The following is a 14,925-nucleotide window of genomic DNA, read 5'->3' on the forward strand; positions in this document are numbered from 1 at the left end:
GCGAGGCCATATCACTCGCCTTGGTAGAGTCGGTGCACTGATGCTGGCATGGATGAGCTCGTTTGTCCGGGTTGCCAAACTGTGGGAGGTGGCACAAACAGGTAGCCACCATAGTCACAGTTTATTTAGGCCGGGCAGCCATGGTACAACGGGACCTCGGGAGCGGCCAACACTGTGGCCGCCCAGGTCGAGCGTGCAAGCGTGTTCTATTCTCACACTACCTGCATGTGAGCCTGTCTTCTTCACCTCCTTTGGAGGCAATAGTCGCGCCGCTACAACTTCTTAGGTTACTTTATTTTGTGCTTGTGTTGAAAGATTGCTGGGTGTAGCCTTATTAAACTAAACACTGTATCTTGGAGATGACATAAAACTTAGAAGAGGTCCTGAATCACCCCTTGGGCGTGGTGAAAAAACACAGTCCATAGATAGCATGCGCTGCTGTGAACATCTCGACCAAATTTTGCTGTTGTGCGTGGAGCATGGAGGTTGCAAGCGGACCATGAAGTCACCTTTTTCTTCGAACACTCTCTTTTCAACAGAAGCCTTCTCCTCACTCTTTTCTGGCTGCTTTATTCTGTCGCATAGCAAGTTCTCATGTGCAGCTGCTATTGGCCAAAAGCTGACGCCAGTCAAGAAGGGTGTTTGGACCAGTGTGCTTCTTCCAGCTGTTACTGTGTATATTAGCGACGCAGTTTAATAAGCAGGCTGAAGTAAGTGAAAATCTGCTTTAGAATTTCGATAGGAATTAAGCTTTCTCAGAAGAAGCCAACTATTGTCTGCTCATGCTCAGCCACGGCTCCCCGCGTAAGAATTAAAGTTTAGTTACTTTGCTTATCGGTCGCGTAGCCGTTGGGTCTCGCTAATTTAGACTACTGTTGAATGCTCAAGTAGCCTCGAACCACGTGAAACTTAAGGTCAGACCACACACGCGCTTGTCAGCTTGCACTCACTCCTGCCAGCTCCTGGCTTGATGCCTTGGCAGACTTTGCTTCGTATTGAGCTGCTGATAGCACTTCAAAATGCGCAAGTTAGGTGTGGGTACTATCTGTCGGTCTAGCTGGTGCATAACAAAGCTGGTCCACACCATATAGCCAGCCAGACTGGAGCATATGAGTGCAAGCGTGCACTAAAGCTCTGTCATGCACAAAGAAAACACTGTGCAGAGGCACTACAGTGGCATGTAGCTGTGGTCTGCTTCGAAATGTCCGCTCGCTGGGCACACTGCGGCTCGCTAAGGACAACAGCATTTGGCACATCGCAGGTTCCAGAATTGTAAATAGTGGCAACTACATGAACATCCAACATGAAATTTGGACTGCCTTCCATGGTGACATTCAGTAGGCGGTACGATGTGGGCACACCCTGCTCCGCCATAGTCCATGCAGTGCAAGTGAAGAAGGAGCGGGAGCACTGCGAAGGGGATCATAGGCGACCTTTGATTGAACTTCACTTCTGCTGAACGCATTGAAGTACTCTGTTGTGGCAAAGTGTTTCTGAAATGGTCTATTTTAATTCGAAGTGCATTTCTTGACTCAATCTAATGTAGTCCAGGGCCCCTTGAATGTATAATTGTAGTTGCACTGTGAGTACAGTCGAACCCACTTATGACAATATTCAAATGCCCCGAAAATTTCATTGTGTAGCGAAGAGATTGTAGAAGAGACGCTCGTGGGTTCAGCGCTACTGGCTCTAAACGCTAGTCGGTCGAGCGCTCCTGCTCAGCAACGGCTCTCGTGCTTGGAAGCTGTGACTGCCCTGCCCGTCGACGTTGCGCTGCTCCCGAGCTCTGCCAAATAAACACCTTTAGAATTGGTGGAGTGTGCGGGGTAACCTCAGACGATCATCCTGGAACTCCGGTCCCGTACCCTACCATCTACCATGCCCCAAGACGCCTCCCAGCAAACGCCTCCTCCTGCACCCACTGCGTGTCCCGGGGTGCCTCGTCATCGCGACCCTCCTATCTACACTGGAGCGGACGACACTGACGTGGACGAATGGCTCACGGCGTACGACAGGGTAGGCGACCATAACAAGTGGGATGAAGCAGCCAAATTGAGCCATGTTCTGTTCTACCTCGCTGGAGTGGCCAGCTTGTGGTATAACAACCATCAAGCAGAGTTCCAGACATGGTCGGAATTTAAGACTTCCCTCGCCGATGTATTTGGTCGCCCTGCTGTTCGCAAGCTGCGTGCCGAGCAACGTTTGCGAGAACGAGCTCAACAGCCAGGCGAAACATTCACCAGTTATATCGAAGATGTCCTGGATCTATGCAGGAAAGTCGATTCGACCATGGCGGAGTCTGATCGAATCCGAAACATACTGAAGGGCATAGAAGACGACGCCTTTAACATGTTGCTGGCCAAAAGTCCACGCTCTGTGGCTGAAATTGTCACACTGTGCCAGAGCTATGAAGAACTCCGCAGGCAGCGGTCACTGACCCGTCGATCTCTACCGCGTGACGAACACCTCGCTGGTTTGGCTGCCATGTCCACCCAGGCAGCGTTGCTCGCAGAAATGAAGGCGTTCGTCCGCGAGGAAGTTGCCCGGCAACTCTCGTTGATGGATTTTGCACAGCCGCAGTCGGTACACGCGCCTACGCCAAGTTTTGCGCCTCCGCTTCGCCGCGTCATAGCGCAAGAGCTGCACGAGGTTTTGCCTGAGCACCACCAGCGTGTTCCTGCGGCTGCGCCTCACAGCTACGCCGAAGTCATGGCCAGGCCCCAACAGATCCCGACGGCTGTGCCACTCAGCTACGCGGAAGTCGTCACCCAGCCTCAACAACTCCCTCAACGGGGACCTCTCACGTACGCCGAAGTCCTCGCTATGCCCCGACAACAGCCTGCTATGCAATCACTTCACCAGGCGCCACGTCCAACGCGTCCTTCCACATGGATGGGCCCTGCCGCAACGACTCGGTGGCGTACAGCGGACAATCGACCAATATGTTTTGCGTGCGGCTATGCAGGCCACGTCGCACGCTACTGTAGTCGCGTGCAGTCACCTAGCGCTACACCTTATGGGCCAAGTTCTATGGCGGGTTCTCCGCGCCCTTATTACGACGACGAACCTCGGGCTGCGTCACCACCATTCCGCCGGTCCGCCAACATCCGCCGCTCAACTTCTCCACGCCGACGCTCCCCATCACCGATGCGGCCTCGTCCCGAAGCTCGGGATGAGGAAAACTAATTGTCGCAGTCCATGAGGCAAGGGCTGCGACGCCGTCGAAACGCGGAAGTCCTCAACGTAGCCCGACCAATGTGATAGACGTGTTAGTTGACGGTGTGCGCACATATGCCCTCGTGGATACCGGAGCCGCTGTATCAGTTATGGACGCAAAGCTTTGTCGCTTCCTTCGAAAGGTTACGACGCCCATTGCTGGATTCGCCCTCCGCACAGCAGGCGCACAGCGTATTCACCCGATTGCGGCGTGCACCGCTCGTGTTCTCATCGAGGACGTTGTATACGCCGTCGAATTTATTGTGATTTCCTCGTGCTCCCACGAAGTTATCCTGGGGTGGGACTTTCTCGCCCGCCACGATGCCGTCATTCATTGCGCACGGGCCGAACTAGAACTGTCGCCGATCTCAGATATGACGCTTGCCGATAATGCTTCTTTTGCAAACAAACTAGTCGTCAGACACGACACCAACGTTCCTCCCAACTCGTCAGTGATTGTATCAATGCATTGCAGCAGCCTCTCTGACGCCATCGCACTACTTTCTCCATCAGGCCGCTTTTACACTCGAAAACGTCTGCTGCTGCCTTTTGCGACTGTGAACGTCAAACAGGGCTCCACAGCTATTTTTGTCTATAACCCCTTCTCATACCCTGTGATGCTGCTTCAAGGCGAATGTCTTGGCCACGTGGAAGTGATCGACGCCGTACAAATTACGGATGTTCCCGAAGACACGTCCTGCGCCTGTTACAACACGCTCGGTTCTCTCGCGACGTCCGACCCTTTGCCCACAGGTGTGTTCGATTCATCTATTGCCGATGGCCTCACCCCACCTCAGCGTTCGCAGCTTCTGCGCATCTTAGAAGAATTTCGTTCTTCTTTTGATGTCGAGCAACCTTCCTTGGGCCGGGCGTCTGCTGTCACGCACCATATTGACACTGGCTCCCAACCGCCATTGCGGCAACGACCATATCGCGTCTCGGCCACGGAACGTCGTGTGATTAATGAGCAAGTGGACGATATGCTTCGCCGCGAAGTGATCCGACCCTCGAACAGTCCATGGGCATCCCCTGTCGTCCTTGTTACGAAAAAAGACGGCTCGGTACGGTTCTGTGTAGACTATCGCCGCCTGAACAAGATCACTCGCAAAGATGTATACCCGCTGCCTCGAATTGATGACGCCATCGATAGCCTACAAGGAGCAGAATTCTTTTCATCTCTAGATTTACGCTCCGGCTATTGGCAAGTACCCATGGCTGACGTTGATAGGCCGAAGACAGCCTTTGTCACACCCGACGGCTTATACGAATTTAACGTCATGCCGTTTGGACTTTGTAATGCGCCAGCAACTTTTGAACGCATGATGGACACAGTCCTCCGCGGTTTGAAGTGGCACACGTGCTTATGTTATCTCGACGACGTTGTTGTTTTTGCCTCTGACTTCACCACGCACCTTCAACGCCTACGGCATGTTTTGACTTGCTTAGCGAACGCTGGCCTTCAACTGAACCTAAAGAAGTGCCGATTTGCAGCGCGGCAGCTCATGATACTAGGTTATGTCGTCTCGAAGGATGGAATCCTTCCCGATCCAGCCAAACTTCGTGCCGTAGCTGAATTTCCTAAACCGACGTCCGTCAAAGAACTGCGCCTCACAGAACGCTTCAACCGTACGCTCGGCGACATGCTTTCAATGTACGTTGCCTCCGACCACACGAACTGGGACGCCATTCTGCCATTCGTCACCTACGCGTATAATACCGCTACGCAGAGCACCACTGGATTTTCCCCCTATTTCTTGCTGTATGGTCGACACCCTTCGCACACCATCGACACCATTCTTCCGTACCGGCCGGATGCATCCGAGTACGTCCCTATTTCTGACACGGTCCGACATGCAGAAGAGTGCCGCGACCTCGCACGGGCCTTTACTTCCGATGATCAAGAGCGCCGGAGGAGCACTCGCGGTGACGCCACTGCCACGGTCACCTTCGATCCGGGAGCGCTCGTGTGGCTCTCAGTCCCTTTAACTGCTCATGGCCTCTCATCAAAACTGGTCCCTAAGTATGAAGGCCCTTATCGTGTTCTCGAACGCGCATCTCCTGTAAACTATGTCATCGAACCAGTTGAGCCATCTGAAGACATGCGCCGCCGTGGACGAGACATTGTCCATGTCGACCGTTTAAAGCCTTACTACGACCCGCTCATAGTGACGAGCTCTTAGGTCGCCGGACGGCTCCCTTCTCGCTCCCGGGGGGTGGTTGTAGCGAAGAGATTGTAGAAGAGACGCTCGTGGGTTCAGCGCTACTGGCTCTAAACGCTAGTCGGTCGAGCGCTCCTGCTCAGCAACGGCTCTCGTGCTTGGAAGCTGTGACTGCCCTGCCCGTCGACGTTGCGCTGCTCCCGAGCTCTGCCAAATAAACACCTTTAGAATTGTTATAACCGATAATTGCTATAACCAGGTTGTATGAAAACATCAAAATAGGGGGATGGCAGAGGTGATTTGAGAAAACTATAATGGTGGGGAGGCCAGTGCCTCTCCCCACCACCTTCCTCCATCCAGCTGCTGATTGTGTTCACTCATTTGAGTACTTCCTCGGTGCTTCGATCGCATGTATCAAGCCGCGGCTGTCAACATTAAAGAATGGCACTGCTATAACAACTGCGAAGAGAGGTCACGGGTGGCAAGCGATATGCGAGCACCGCCGAGGCATTGCTTTGGTGGCCCCACAAGGGGCCTTATAAAGGATGCGAGAAGGTTGCCGCAGCAGCCTGTCAGCTTGAGAAATCCAGAAGAAACACTGAGGCAAGATCACCCCAAGCATCTTGCCACGTACTTCTCACTTGCTTACACGCTATTATATAACCATCAGCCTTGCATGCTTTAAGCGAAGCTTGCCAACATCCTTCTACAAGGCATCCAGGTGCTCCACGTAGTGCAGCAGATGGTTCCTCGCGTAAACGAAGCCCCAGATGGGACTGAATCACCTGCCAGGCTTACTTTGAGGATAACGTTGAGGCAGCCTGCCCTATGCCATCATCGCTGCCATCATCACTGTCTCTATGCAATGCAAGCACGTTCGCAACGATCGCTTCATCGGTTAGAAGCACTTAGTTTCCAAATCTATATAGTTCTCTTTCTTTTCACCAAGAACGTCGTGCATTGCCGATGATCAGTGGGCAGATCAGCCATCTTCCATTTCGGCGGCGAGTCGGATGGGCCTGAGAAACCACGTGGCCAGGAACGATTTCAATGCAACCAGCAAAGCCGAACGCGAGCGATTAAGCAGTTTGCAGAACTGCGCTGAATGAGGAGCCAGCGAGCAATCAAGCATGAACATGCAAGCAATCTGGGAGCAGCACAGTTCACGCGGTCAATTCGTGTTTTGGAGGGTGGCACAGCGTAGAGCTATGGGTGCAGCCCATTCATGTTTGGAGGGGTGGAGGGGCAACGGGAGAGAGGCGCACAACGGCTGTTGGAGCAGAAGGCCATCGTGCAGCGGCTCGAATTTCTCGTTTTCTTTTTTTCTTTTCAAGGATTTCGAATTTCACTACTTTTCGGCTCGGACACCCAGCAGCCAGACTTCATCGTTATAACCGATAATGCGGCATCGAGGCATTGTAGTAAGCGAGTTTTCTCGCCATGAAAAACAAACAAAAGTTCACGGTGCAGCAGCTTCTCATTGTTATAACTGATATATTGTTAAAACCGGTATCGTTATAAGTGGGTTCAACTGTACATCATTAGGGCATGCAAAATGCACATAGTATAAAAAGGGGGTGCAGCACAGAATGAACACAGTCATTGCTTGTAGATTGGCCTGAATTAGGACTGCTTCATGTCCTGTGTCATAACAGTTTATTTTACTCTGTCTGAAGATAGGGGGCATTTTTCACAGTGACGGCAAAAATGAAAGCATGCTATTTCTTAGATTGTGTAAAGTTTAGATGACTTTACCAGGGGCCAAATTTGTAAGTGATTCATTTCATAATTTTTCATTCTTCTTGACCTTTGTAATTGGCTCAGACATAGCTCGGCCATCGCTACACCAATCTTATAGCTGGGATTGGTCGCTCGGCCTGACGCATGATGTGAAAATAAGAATGGAAAATGAAATGTAATGTGCTAGATATGAACCCTGGTGGCTTTGTTCTTCCTCATTCTGTATTCTGTTACTCACTACAAGACATATTGCTTTTGTGTTGGCCTGAGCTCCAGCCACAAAACGGAGGTTGGCTTCAGATGTGGTCATAGACTTGCTTTCCTTTAAATTTTCAGGTGCGGAAACTACCTTATTTCAGGGAACAGTAATGGCATCGTCACTGCTTGGGATCTTAAAGTTGAGCCGTTAGAACTTGAGGACTGTGAGCCCCTCAAGAAACCAGGCCTCCTCTTCAAGGCCCATGATGACTGCGTAAATGGCATCAGGTGAGGTAGTCACTAAATGCTTGCTCTTGAAGCCACTTTGTACTTGCAGTGCAGTTGGTAGCTGACTGTAACACCATTAGCGCTTTTATTACATGCATGCTGTATTATCTAACATCCATGATTGAGGAAAGTTACGAGAGGAAGGTTATGAAGTTGGTATTATGTGGCTGATCTATGACGTTCCTTCCATTGCACACGTCACATGCCGTCAAAATGGATGCACTACGCCATTTTGGGCAACAGCTGCTTGCTATCTTTAGTTTAGATAATTTCTCTTGGAACTTGAGCAGCTGTACAAGTTGTACCGCACTACCTATTTATTGCCCAGCTCCCTTCATGAGCAGCTGCAGGCATCTCTGTTAGCCTCAAAAGAATTGTGGTGGTGCAGGGGGAAACACGTAACAATAATTGGCTCGAATTTATGTCTCAAAGCCACAATTGGACTGAGAGAGATACTCTAGTCCAAGGCTTCAAATTATTTTCATCTAGAGGTGTTGTTTAATGTGCACCAAAATTTTGGCATACAAGCATTTTTTGCATTGCTCCCCCTTTATAATGTCACCATAGCACCTTGAAGCAAACCTCCTACAGCCTCATGCCCAGTAGCAGAACACCATGGTATGATGCGTGAGAAATTAAAGTATCATAACTCTCCATAATGTCTTAGGCTGCTGAGCACGAGGTTGCGGGATCGAATCCCGGCCACGGCGGCTGCATTTTGATGGGGGCGAAATGCAAAAACACCCGTGTTCTTAGATTTAGGTGCACATTAAAGAACCCCAGGTGGTCAAAATTTCTGGAGTCCCCCACTATGGCATGCCTCATAATCAGAAAGTGGTTTTGGCATGTAAAACCCCATAATTTAATTTTTTTTTTCTCCATAATGTCATGGCAATCGTTCCAATGCTACCCACTTTTGAAAGCCACAGCACGATATTAGCAGTGTTACTTGTGCATCACACTTGACATAAGCGAGAGAGGCTGTAAACACTAATGGTTGCCTTCAATAATTCTTGCGAACAAGCAGGTGAGAAATGAAAAGAATATATGTATATCAGCAGACTTCAGCAATTCCTCTGGCTCTGAGCTTGTTTATAACGACAGCATGCTCTCAAAGTAGGCACTGCCATTTTCTCTAGAACAACTTATCCTTTGCAATTTCACATGACATCATCATCGTACAATACAGTATTGCCTGCTGTGACATCCAAAATACATACCGTATTTATTCGAATCTAGGCCGATAGTTTTTTTTTTTTTTTTCAAATAATCATATTCCAAACTGTAGGGTCGGCTTAGATTCGAGGATTTTAAAGAACACGCCAGTTTTTCATTAAAACTGCTAAATATGGTGCGCAGCTAGTGCCCTCTAGAAAAGTCAGTATCGCAGCTGCTAATAGCCATGCCAGTAGCCAACTGTACACAGGCAAGGTTGCCATTTTGACCTGTGTCGTGTCTGCCGTATCGGTGTGCGGCGTGGTGTTATCGCGATGGCACCAAGCAGGAGATGCCACTACAGTGCCACTTTCAAGCGAAAAGTTGATAGTTGCAGAGGCATCGTCGAACCTTCAAGCCGGGCGGGACTTCGGCGTCGACGAGAAAACGTCTATTGTTGGAGGGAACGACAACAGCTTTTTGCGTGCGCCGCAACGAGGATGGCATTTAGCGGACCAAAAAAAGGCCGTCACCACGAAGTGGAGACAGCTTTGGCCGACTTTGTTCGGACGCAGAGAGCAGCTGCCCTTCCAGTGACAGCAGAAGTGCTCCAAGCGAAAGATAGGGAACTTTCGAGCGAGCAAGGTCTAACGCCAAAGGATTTCAAAGGCAGCCGGGGCTGGCTTCAGAAATTCATGAAGCGCTTCGGCTTCAGCCTCCTACGTCGCACTTCAATCACCCAGAAGCTGCCAAGCGATTTCGAAGAAAAGCTGATAGCTTTTCAATGCTACGTGCCGCGAAAGAGAGAAGCGGCAGGCTACAACCTTGGGCAAATCGGCAACGCCGACCAGACGGCTGTGTATTTTGATATGCCAGTGGCGTACACCCTGAATGAAAAGAGTGCCAAAGAGGAGAAGGTGCACCCTGTGGGCTACGAGAAGCAGCACGCAACTGTGATGCTGTGCTGCACAGCTGATGGACATAAACTCCCTCCTTATATGATATTTAAAAGAAAGACACTGCCTGCTCGAGAAACTTTCCCAAGAAATGTCATTGTGCGGGCAAATGAGAACGGGCGGATGATGGGTGTGATTGTGGAAGGGTGGGTTAAGATTGTGTGGCAACTGCGTCCAGGAGCCTTTTTGGCAAAGAACTCGCTCCTTGTCGTCGACTCTTACCGTGGGCATTTGACCGACAACGTGAAGGTTGCGCTCGCCCAAGCAAGCACAGACCTCGCTGTCATATCGGGCGGCATGACGGGCCAGTTGCAGCCACTTGATGTCAGCATCAACAAACCTTTTAAGGATCATCTGTGGAAATATTACACGGACTGGTTGACTGACGAAGACCACATGCTAATGGCAACGGGCGGCATCAAACGTGCATCGCTATCGCAGCTGGCGGGCTCGGCAGCTGCAGCATGGAAAGACATCCCAGGTACTTTGATCGTGCGCGCCTTTAAAAAGTGCAGCATATCTAATGCACTTGACGGTATCGAAGATAGTGCACTGTTTGAAAGTGATAGTGACAAGGAACACAGCAACGAGTCTAGCAGCGACGACGACGTTGAATGAGCTCTGCACGTTCAGATTCAATAAGTGCTGTTTGCATTTTGTGAACGCTGTCCTCGGTTTTTTTTTTAGCGGCCTACATTCAAGGTAATCTTTTTTTTTTTTTTTGCTTCGGACTTTAGGGGGTCGACTTAGAATCGGGGTCGGCCTAGATTCGAGTAAATACGGTATACCACTACTCTCAGAGTCTATCTGCATGGCACACAATATTGCGCACTAATTTCCAAGTGCCAAAGCTGCACAATAGCGCATCGGTTAGTGCGTCCGCCTCCCAACTACACATTGCCACATGGGCATGAGCGTGGAGTGGAGTGGAGTGGTGAGCAGTTTCGTTTTGAAGCAAATCTTTGTTAGCGCACCCTCTTGGACTTTCCTGCTGCACCTGGTTACCTAGAAACGAAAAGCATAAAAAAGACAAAATAAAAACAAAGTTTGCAACAGAGTTTGCGCACCTTGTTTTGATTTAATCCTTCTGTCTGTCTTCTTTTTCCTAAGTAACCTCTGTAGCATGACATTCATCCTGGTATGTAACACCAATTAGCCTCATTAACATTTATGCTCTTCTTTGCAGCCTCCATCCAACATTGCCAATCTATGCCACAACCTCGGGGCAGAGAAAATTTCCAGAGCTTTCAGATGACGACAGCGACATTCTCTTTACCTTTAACGATTCAGACAAAGTGGACAATTCTCTCAGACTTTGGCTTATAGATGACAGACCACAGGATGTTGAACAGTTGTCATAACTACTCTGCCATTCACAGAACTGCCTTCTACACACCCTGAGCCCTGCTTTTTGTCTATGCCTGTATTTATTGTCACTGTAGATAAAAAGTTTTGCAAGATAAATGGCATTTGATTGTTGAGTTTCTCTGTACTCTCTTGTGTATGCGTTAGGGTCCTTCGTTTTCTGGTTTTACATTTTTTATATAATTCAGGGAGTAAAAATCTGGTGTTGTCTTTGAAGATGAAAGCCGGTGAGAAATCGGGGCTTTCGTTGTCTGGCAGCTGAAAGTTTGGGATCTTTCTTGTAACTTTTGCTAACAGTTAACACAGGCAATAGTCTACTTTTGGACATAAACATTCTATGTATTTAAACAAGTTAAGTCACTTACAGGAACATCTAATGACAACAAAAGATGCTCACAAAGTATGGGAAGAACTCATCTACACAAATCCTAATTGGCAGGCATTATTAATACATTTAATAAAAGAACATTAAAGAAATCAACAAATAGAGATTTGCTTGATGATTGCTTTCTTTACTTTTTCTCTGCACTTTTTAACAAAGGAATACAGTAAAAATAGTGTGCATGGACATGCTTCACAGGAAGTCTGATGCCTTTCCTTAATGTCTTAACCACAATGACAATTTTTTAAAAAGTTGTATAAGTGCAGACTCATTTTTAGACCTAGATATTTTTTGACAGTTTTTTTTCAAAATACACCAGAAATGCGTATTGCATTTTTACTGATCTTGAAAAAAAAAAAGAAAAGCGACGGTCATTGTGTATTGCTTATTTGTCAAAATTTCGTCCTTGTCTGTTGTCCTCTATTACTGTTTTCAGATATATGCTCTTGTAACAAGATTAGTGGAATACCAGCTAGCTGATCAACCACCTTTCTTTGAAGTCATAGTCAGGTTCCTCTACATCACACCTATCATACACAATTCAGAACAACATCAGAGCTATGTTAGTTTCCTAGTGCATAACTGTTGTTTACGTGTGTTTACCTACACAGGCATTTTTGCATTTCACCCCATCGAAATGCAGCCGCTGCTGCTGGGATCGAACCAACGACGATTTCAATAGCACAATGCCAAAGCCATCAAGTTACTGGGGTTCAGCAACACTTTTATGGTCCTAAATGCATCTTTCGGGGTTTGATATGTAAGAGTAAGGGGATTCTGCGGCGTGGTTGGTTCTGGTTGGTATGTGTTATTCCAGCGCAGCTTAAGAAGTAACTGAAAGAAGTAAAAATATACGTGACCGAGTGACAAGTTGGGCAAGTTAATAAAGAACTTCACGACAACAGATAAACAGCTAAAAAAATGATGCCGACTCCAAGAAGAAAGGGGTGTAATTTGATGTCCATTTCTTGTATTCGTTCGTGTCATTTTTCGTGCGCTTCATCCGTCGAAGTGACATTTTAACAGAAGGTCGTGGCACAGTACGCCACAAGGTCTCAAGGGGAGGATGACAAGTGTGGAGTAATGTGGACAGCGCAACGAAGTTTCCAGATCCATTTGGTGGGCGAGCAAGCAAGGGCGTAACCAGGCAAGAGCTTATGAACAGCTTTCACGAACGAGAAGCCTTGGATCAGGCAAAATGATCTTCGATGCACAGCTACACCGATACATGTTAGCAGTGGCAGTGGCCCCTTTCTTTGCTTAGTATACTTCGCCGCATAACACTACTGTCTGACGGTAAAGCTGACTTAAGAGAACCAGCCATAATCCAATGCATATTGCACCTTAGCCTCAAGCGCACTTCTCAACACATGTCTAGACCTGAAGCGAACTGAGTTAGGCCTACACACAAACGCTTTAGACTTAAATCTGACTTTGGCCAGCTACCTAGCACATACTGTATAATAATTTAAATTTTTTCGGAATTAAAAAAAAAATTGCCTGTGGCAAAAAGCGTAATCTTGAGACCTTGAGCTGGATTATTGAATGAGGCGGACATTACGTGTACAAGAAAGCCAAGCACATATTGAACTAATTAAAATATAAGTCATTATAAATTATTTTATGGTGCATATTGCAATTTATTTTAATTGTAATTAAACACAGAGGAGGGCCAGACCTGGAATGGGTACATAAGAGCATGGATGACGGTATGCACGTACTCCTGTGCAAATGAAATAAGTTAATCCGTTAGCATCGGCACCAGTTGTGTTTTTAAGAAGATACCCTGAAAAGGCTCGGGACACTACAGGTTCAAAGGCTAGGCAGCCGATATAGGTGATGGTTTCACATGCGCTGTGTTTTGCGTACCTAGTTCGCGTTGAAGCGAGAGGAAGCATGAAGAGTAATTCACTTGCCACTACTACAGCTCATTCATCACACCAGCATTCTGACAGCGAGTGCCTGTGGTCATCGATTGACTTGTGTTCATGTTTGACTGTGTGCGCCTAACAGTGTGCTTGTTAATTTAGTTAGTAAGTGAATGTTTGCAGCAGTTCATATGGCCAGGAACACCACTAACTTTACTTCGTATAGCTGTCTAATAATTTGCTATTGCACTCAATGCTACGCCTGTTGGGCGAAACTGCAACTTTTTTGGTTTCTTTTCTATAATCAGTTTTTGTGGTGTGGTTGGAGCAGTTTCTTTCAGGAGATTTATAGCCGTGTATGTACAATTGGGAGGATTGGCCAGAATTTCCGAGTCTCCTGGACAAATTTGGAGAGTTGGCAGGTGTGAATGCGTGTGCAGTTGTCGAAGGAAAATCTGCACAGGGCGCCGTAGCTGCAGAATGTTCATTTAGTGACAAGGTCGAATGTAAGCATCGGGATAAGCAGACACATGAATGGGATAAGGACACCACCATCTATTGTTGCAAGCATTAATATCCTGCATATTACCACACGTTTTACGTGCTTATTCCACAATTGTAATCTTCATTACAGGCGCTCACTTTCAAACTGTTTTCATATAAAAGACGACATGAACAATGTTGATTGTTGTTTCCACTTTTGAAGGCCGCAAGAAGCCACCTCACGGAGCTTCAATGCCAGGACAAAACCAGTCCTTAAGGAAAGAAAGTGCTGAAGATGTCTGGACAACTGCTCTTACTCTTCTAACAATTGCCGAAATACAAGCTTTTCATTCATTCATTCATTCACATTCATTCATTCATTCATTCATTCATTCCTCTTGAGTGAATGGCCAATTTCCCCCTCGTGAGTATGTCCCACATAAGCTGAAGGTGACAACAAGAACAATTCTGCTCCATAGTGCGTAGGAGCCACATATATGCATGGACAAACTGGTGGAGGTGCGGGGCAGCCCGACAAACTAGGTGATCTGGACCTGATCGACGCTGCGGATGCCACTAGCTTTCTCACCCCAAGTCGTCCCGAGAGCCGTCTCCTGCAAAGAATGCCACCTAAGTTCAATCTGCTGGCCAGCCTATCCAGAAGAATGTCCGCCACTGTGGCAGGCTGAATCGCAAGCGAGGCACCCAAACTGCTCCTGTCCCATGGATTGCTTGGGCACCCCTTATGAGGCACTTTATGCCTGTTCATAACAACAAGCTTTTCATAGTGTTGTCGCCTGGTGCCCGGTGCTTTGCAAAACAGCCGGCGATCGAGAGTTCACAGATGATCGATATTGGGGGCAAGCTCCACCACTGGAAAAGCTGGTGCCTCAATCGGCATGGACGTGATATGAGGGATCACATGGTCACAGCGGTCGCGTCAGCTGCTTCGAAAGTGCTGAAGCAAGCTGAAAGCAAAAGTTTAAAGTCCCACCTGTGCTGCGGTTCTGATTAAGTGGGGAGGTTTTTCCACTTCCGGTGTCCGCTTGACAGCACTTAAAAGCACTGTAATGGGTAGTGGCTGCCTTTGAAGGCGTCCAACATGGTAGGCTACA

The 14,925-nt window shown here is 48.0% G+C and overlaps 1 protein-coding gene across 2 annotated transcripts in view; it reads left to right on the forward strand.

Annotated features, from left to right (window-relative positions):
* The window catches only part of WDR79 (Telomerase Cajal body protein 1 homolog), a 32,757-nt gene extending 18,609 nt beyond the window's left edge, over positions 1-14,148 (forward strand). The window contains exons 9-10 of one of the 2 annotated variants that reach the window (XM_075682073.1): positions 7,452-7,601; positions 14,034-14,148. In XM_075682073.1, coding sequence (XP_075538188.1) covers positions 7,452-7,601; positions 14,034-14,103 — 220 coding nt within the window. In that variant the 3' untranslated portion in view covers positions 14,104-14,148. Of the gene's footprint in view, positions 1-7,451; positions 7,602-10,898; positions 11,194-14,033 lie in introns of those variants that run through there. The other variant, XM_075682072.1, reaches the window with a different exon arrangement.
* The last annotated feature ends 777 nt before the right edge of the window (positions 14,149-14,925 follow it).

This window comes from Dermacentor variabilis, chromosome 2 (assembly GCF_050947875.1).
Source record: "Dermacentor variabilis isolate Ectoservices chromosome 2, ASM5094787v1, whole genome shotgun sequence".
In the NCBI taxonomy this organism is placed as follows: domain Eukaryota; kingdom Metazoa; phylum Arthropoda; class Arachnida; order Ixodida; family Ixodidae; genus Dermacentor; species Dermacentor variabilis.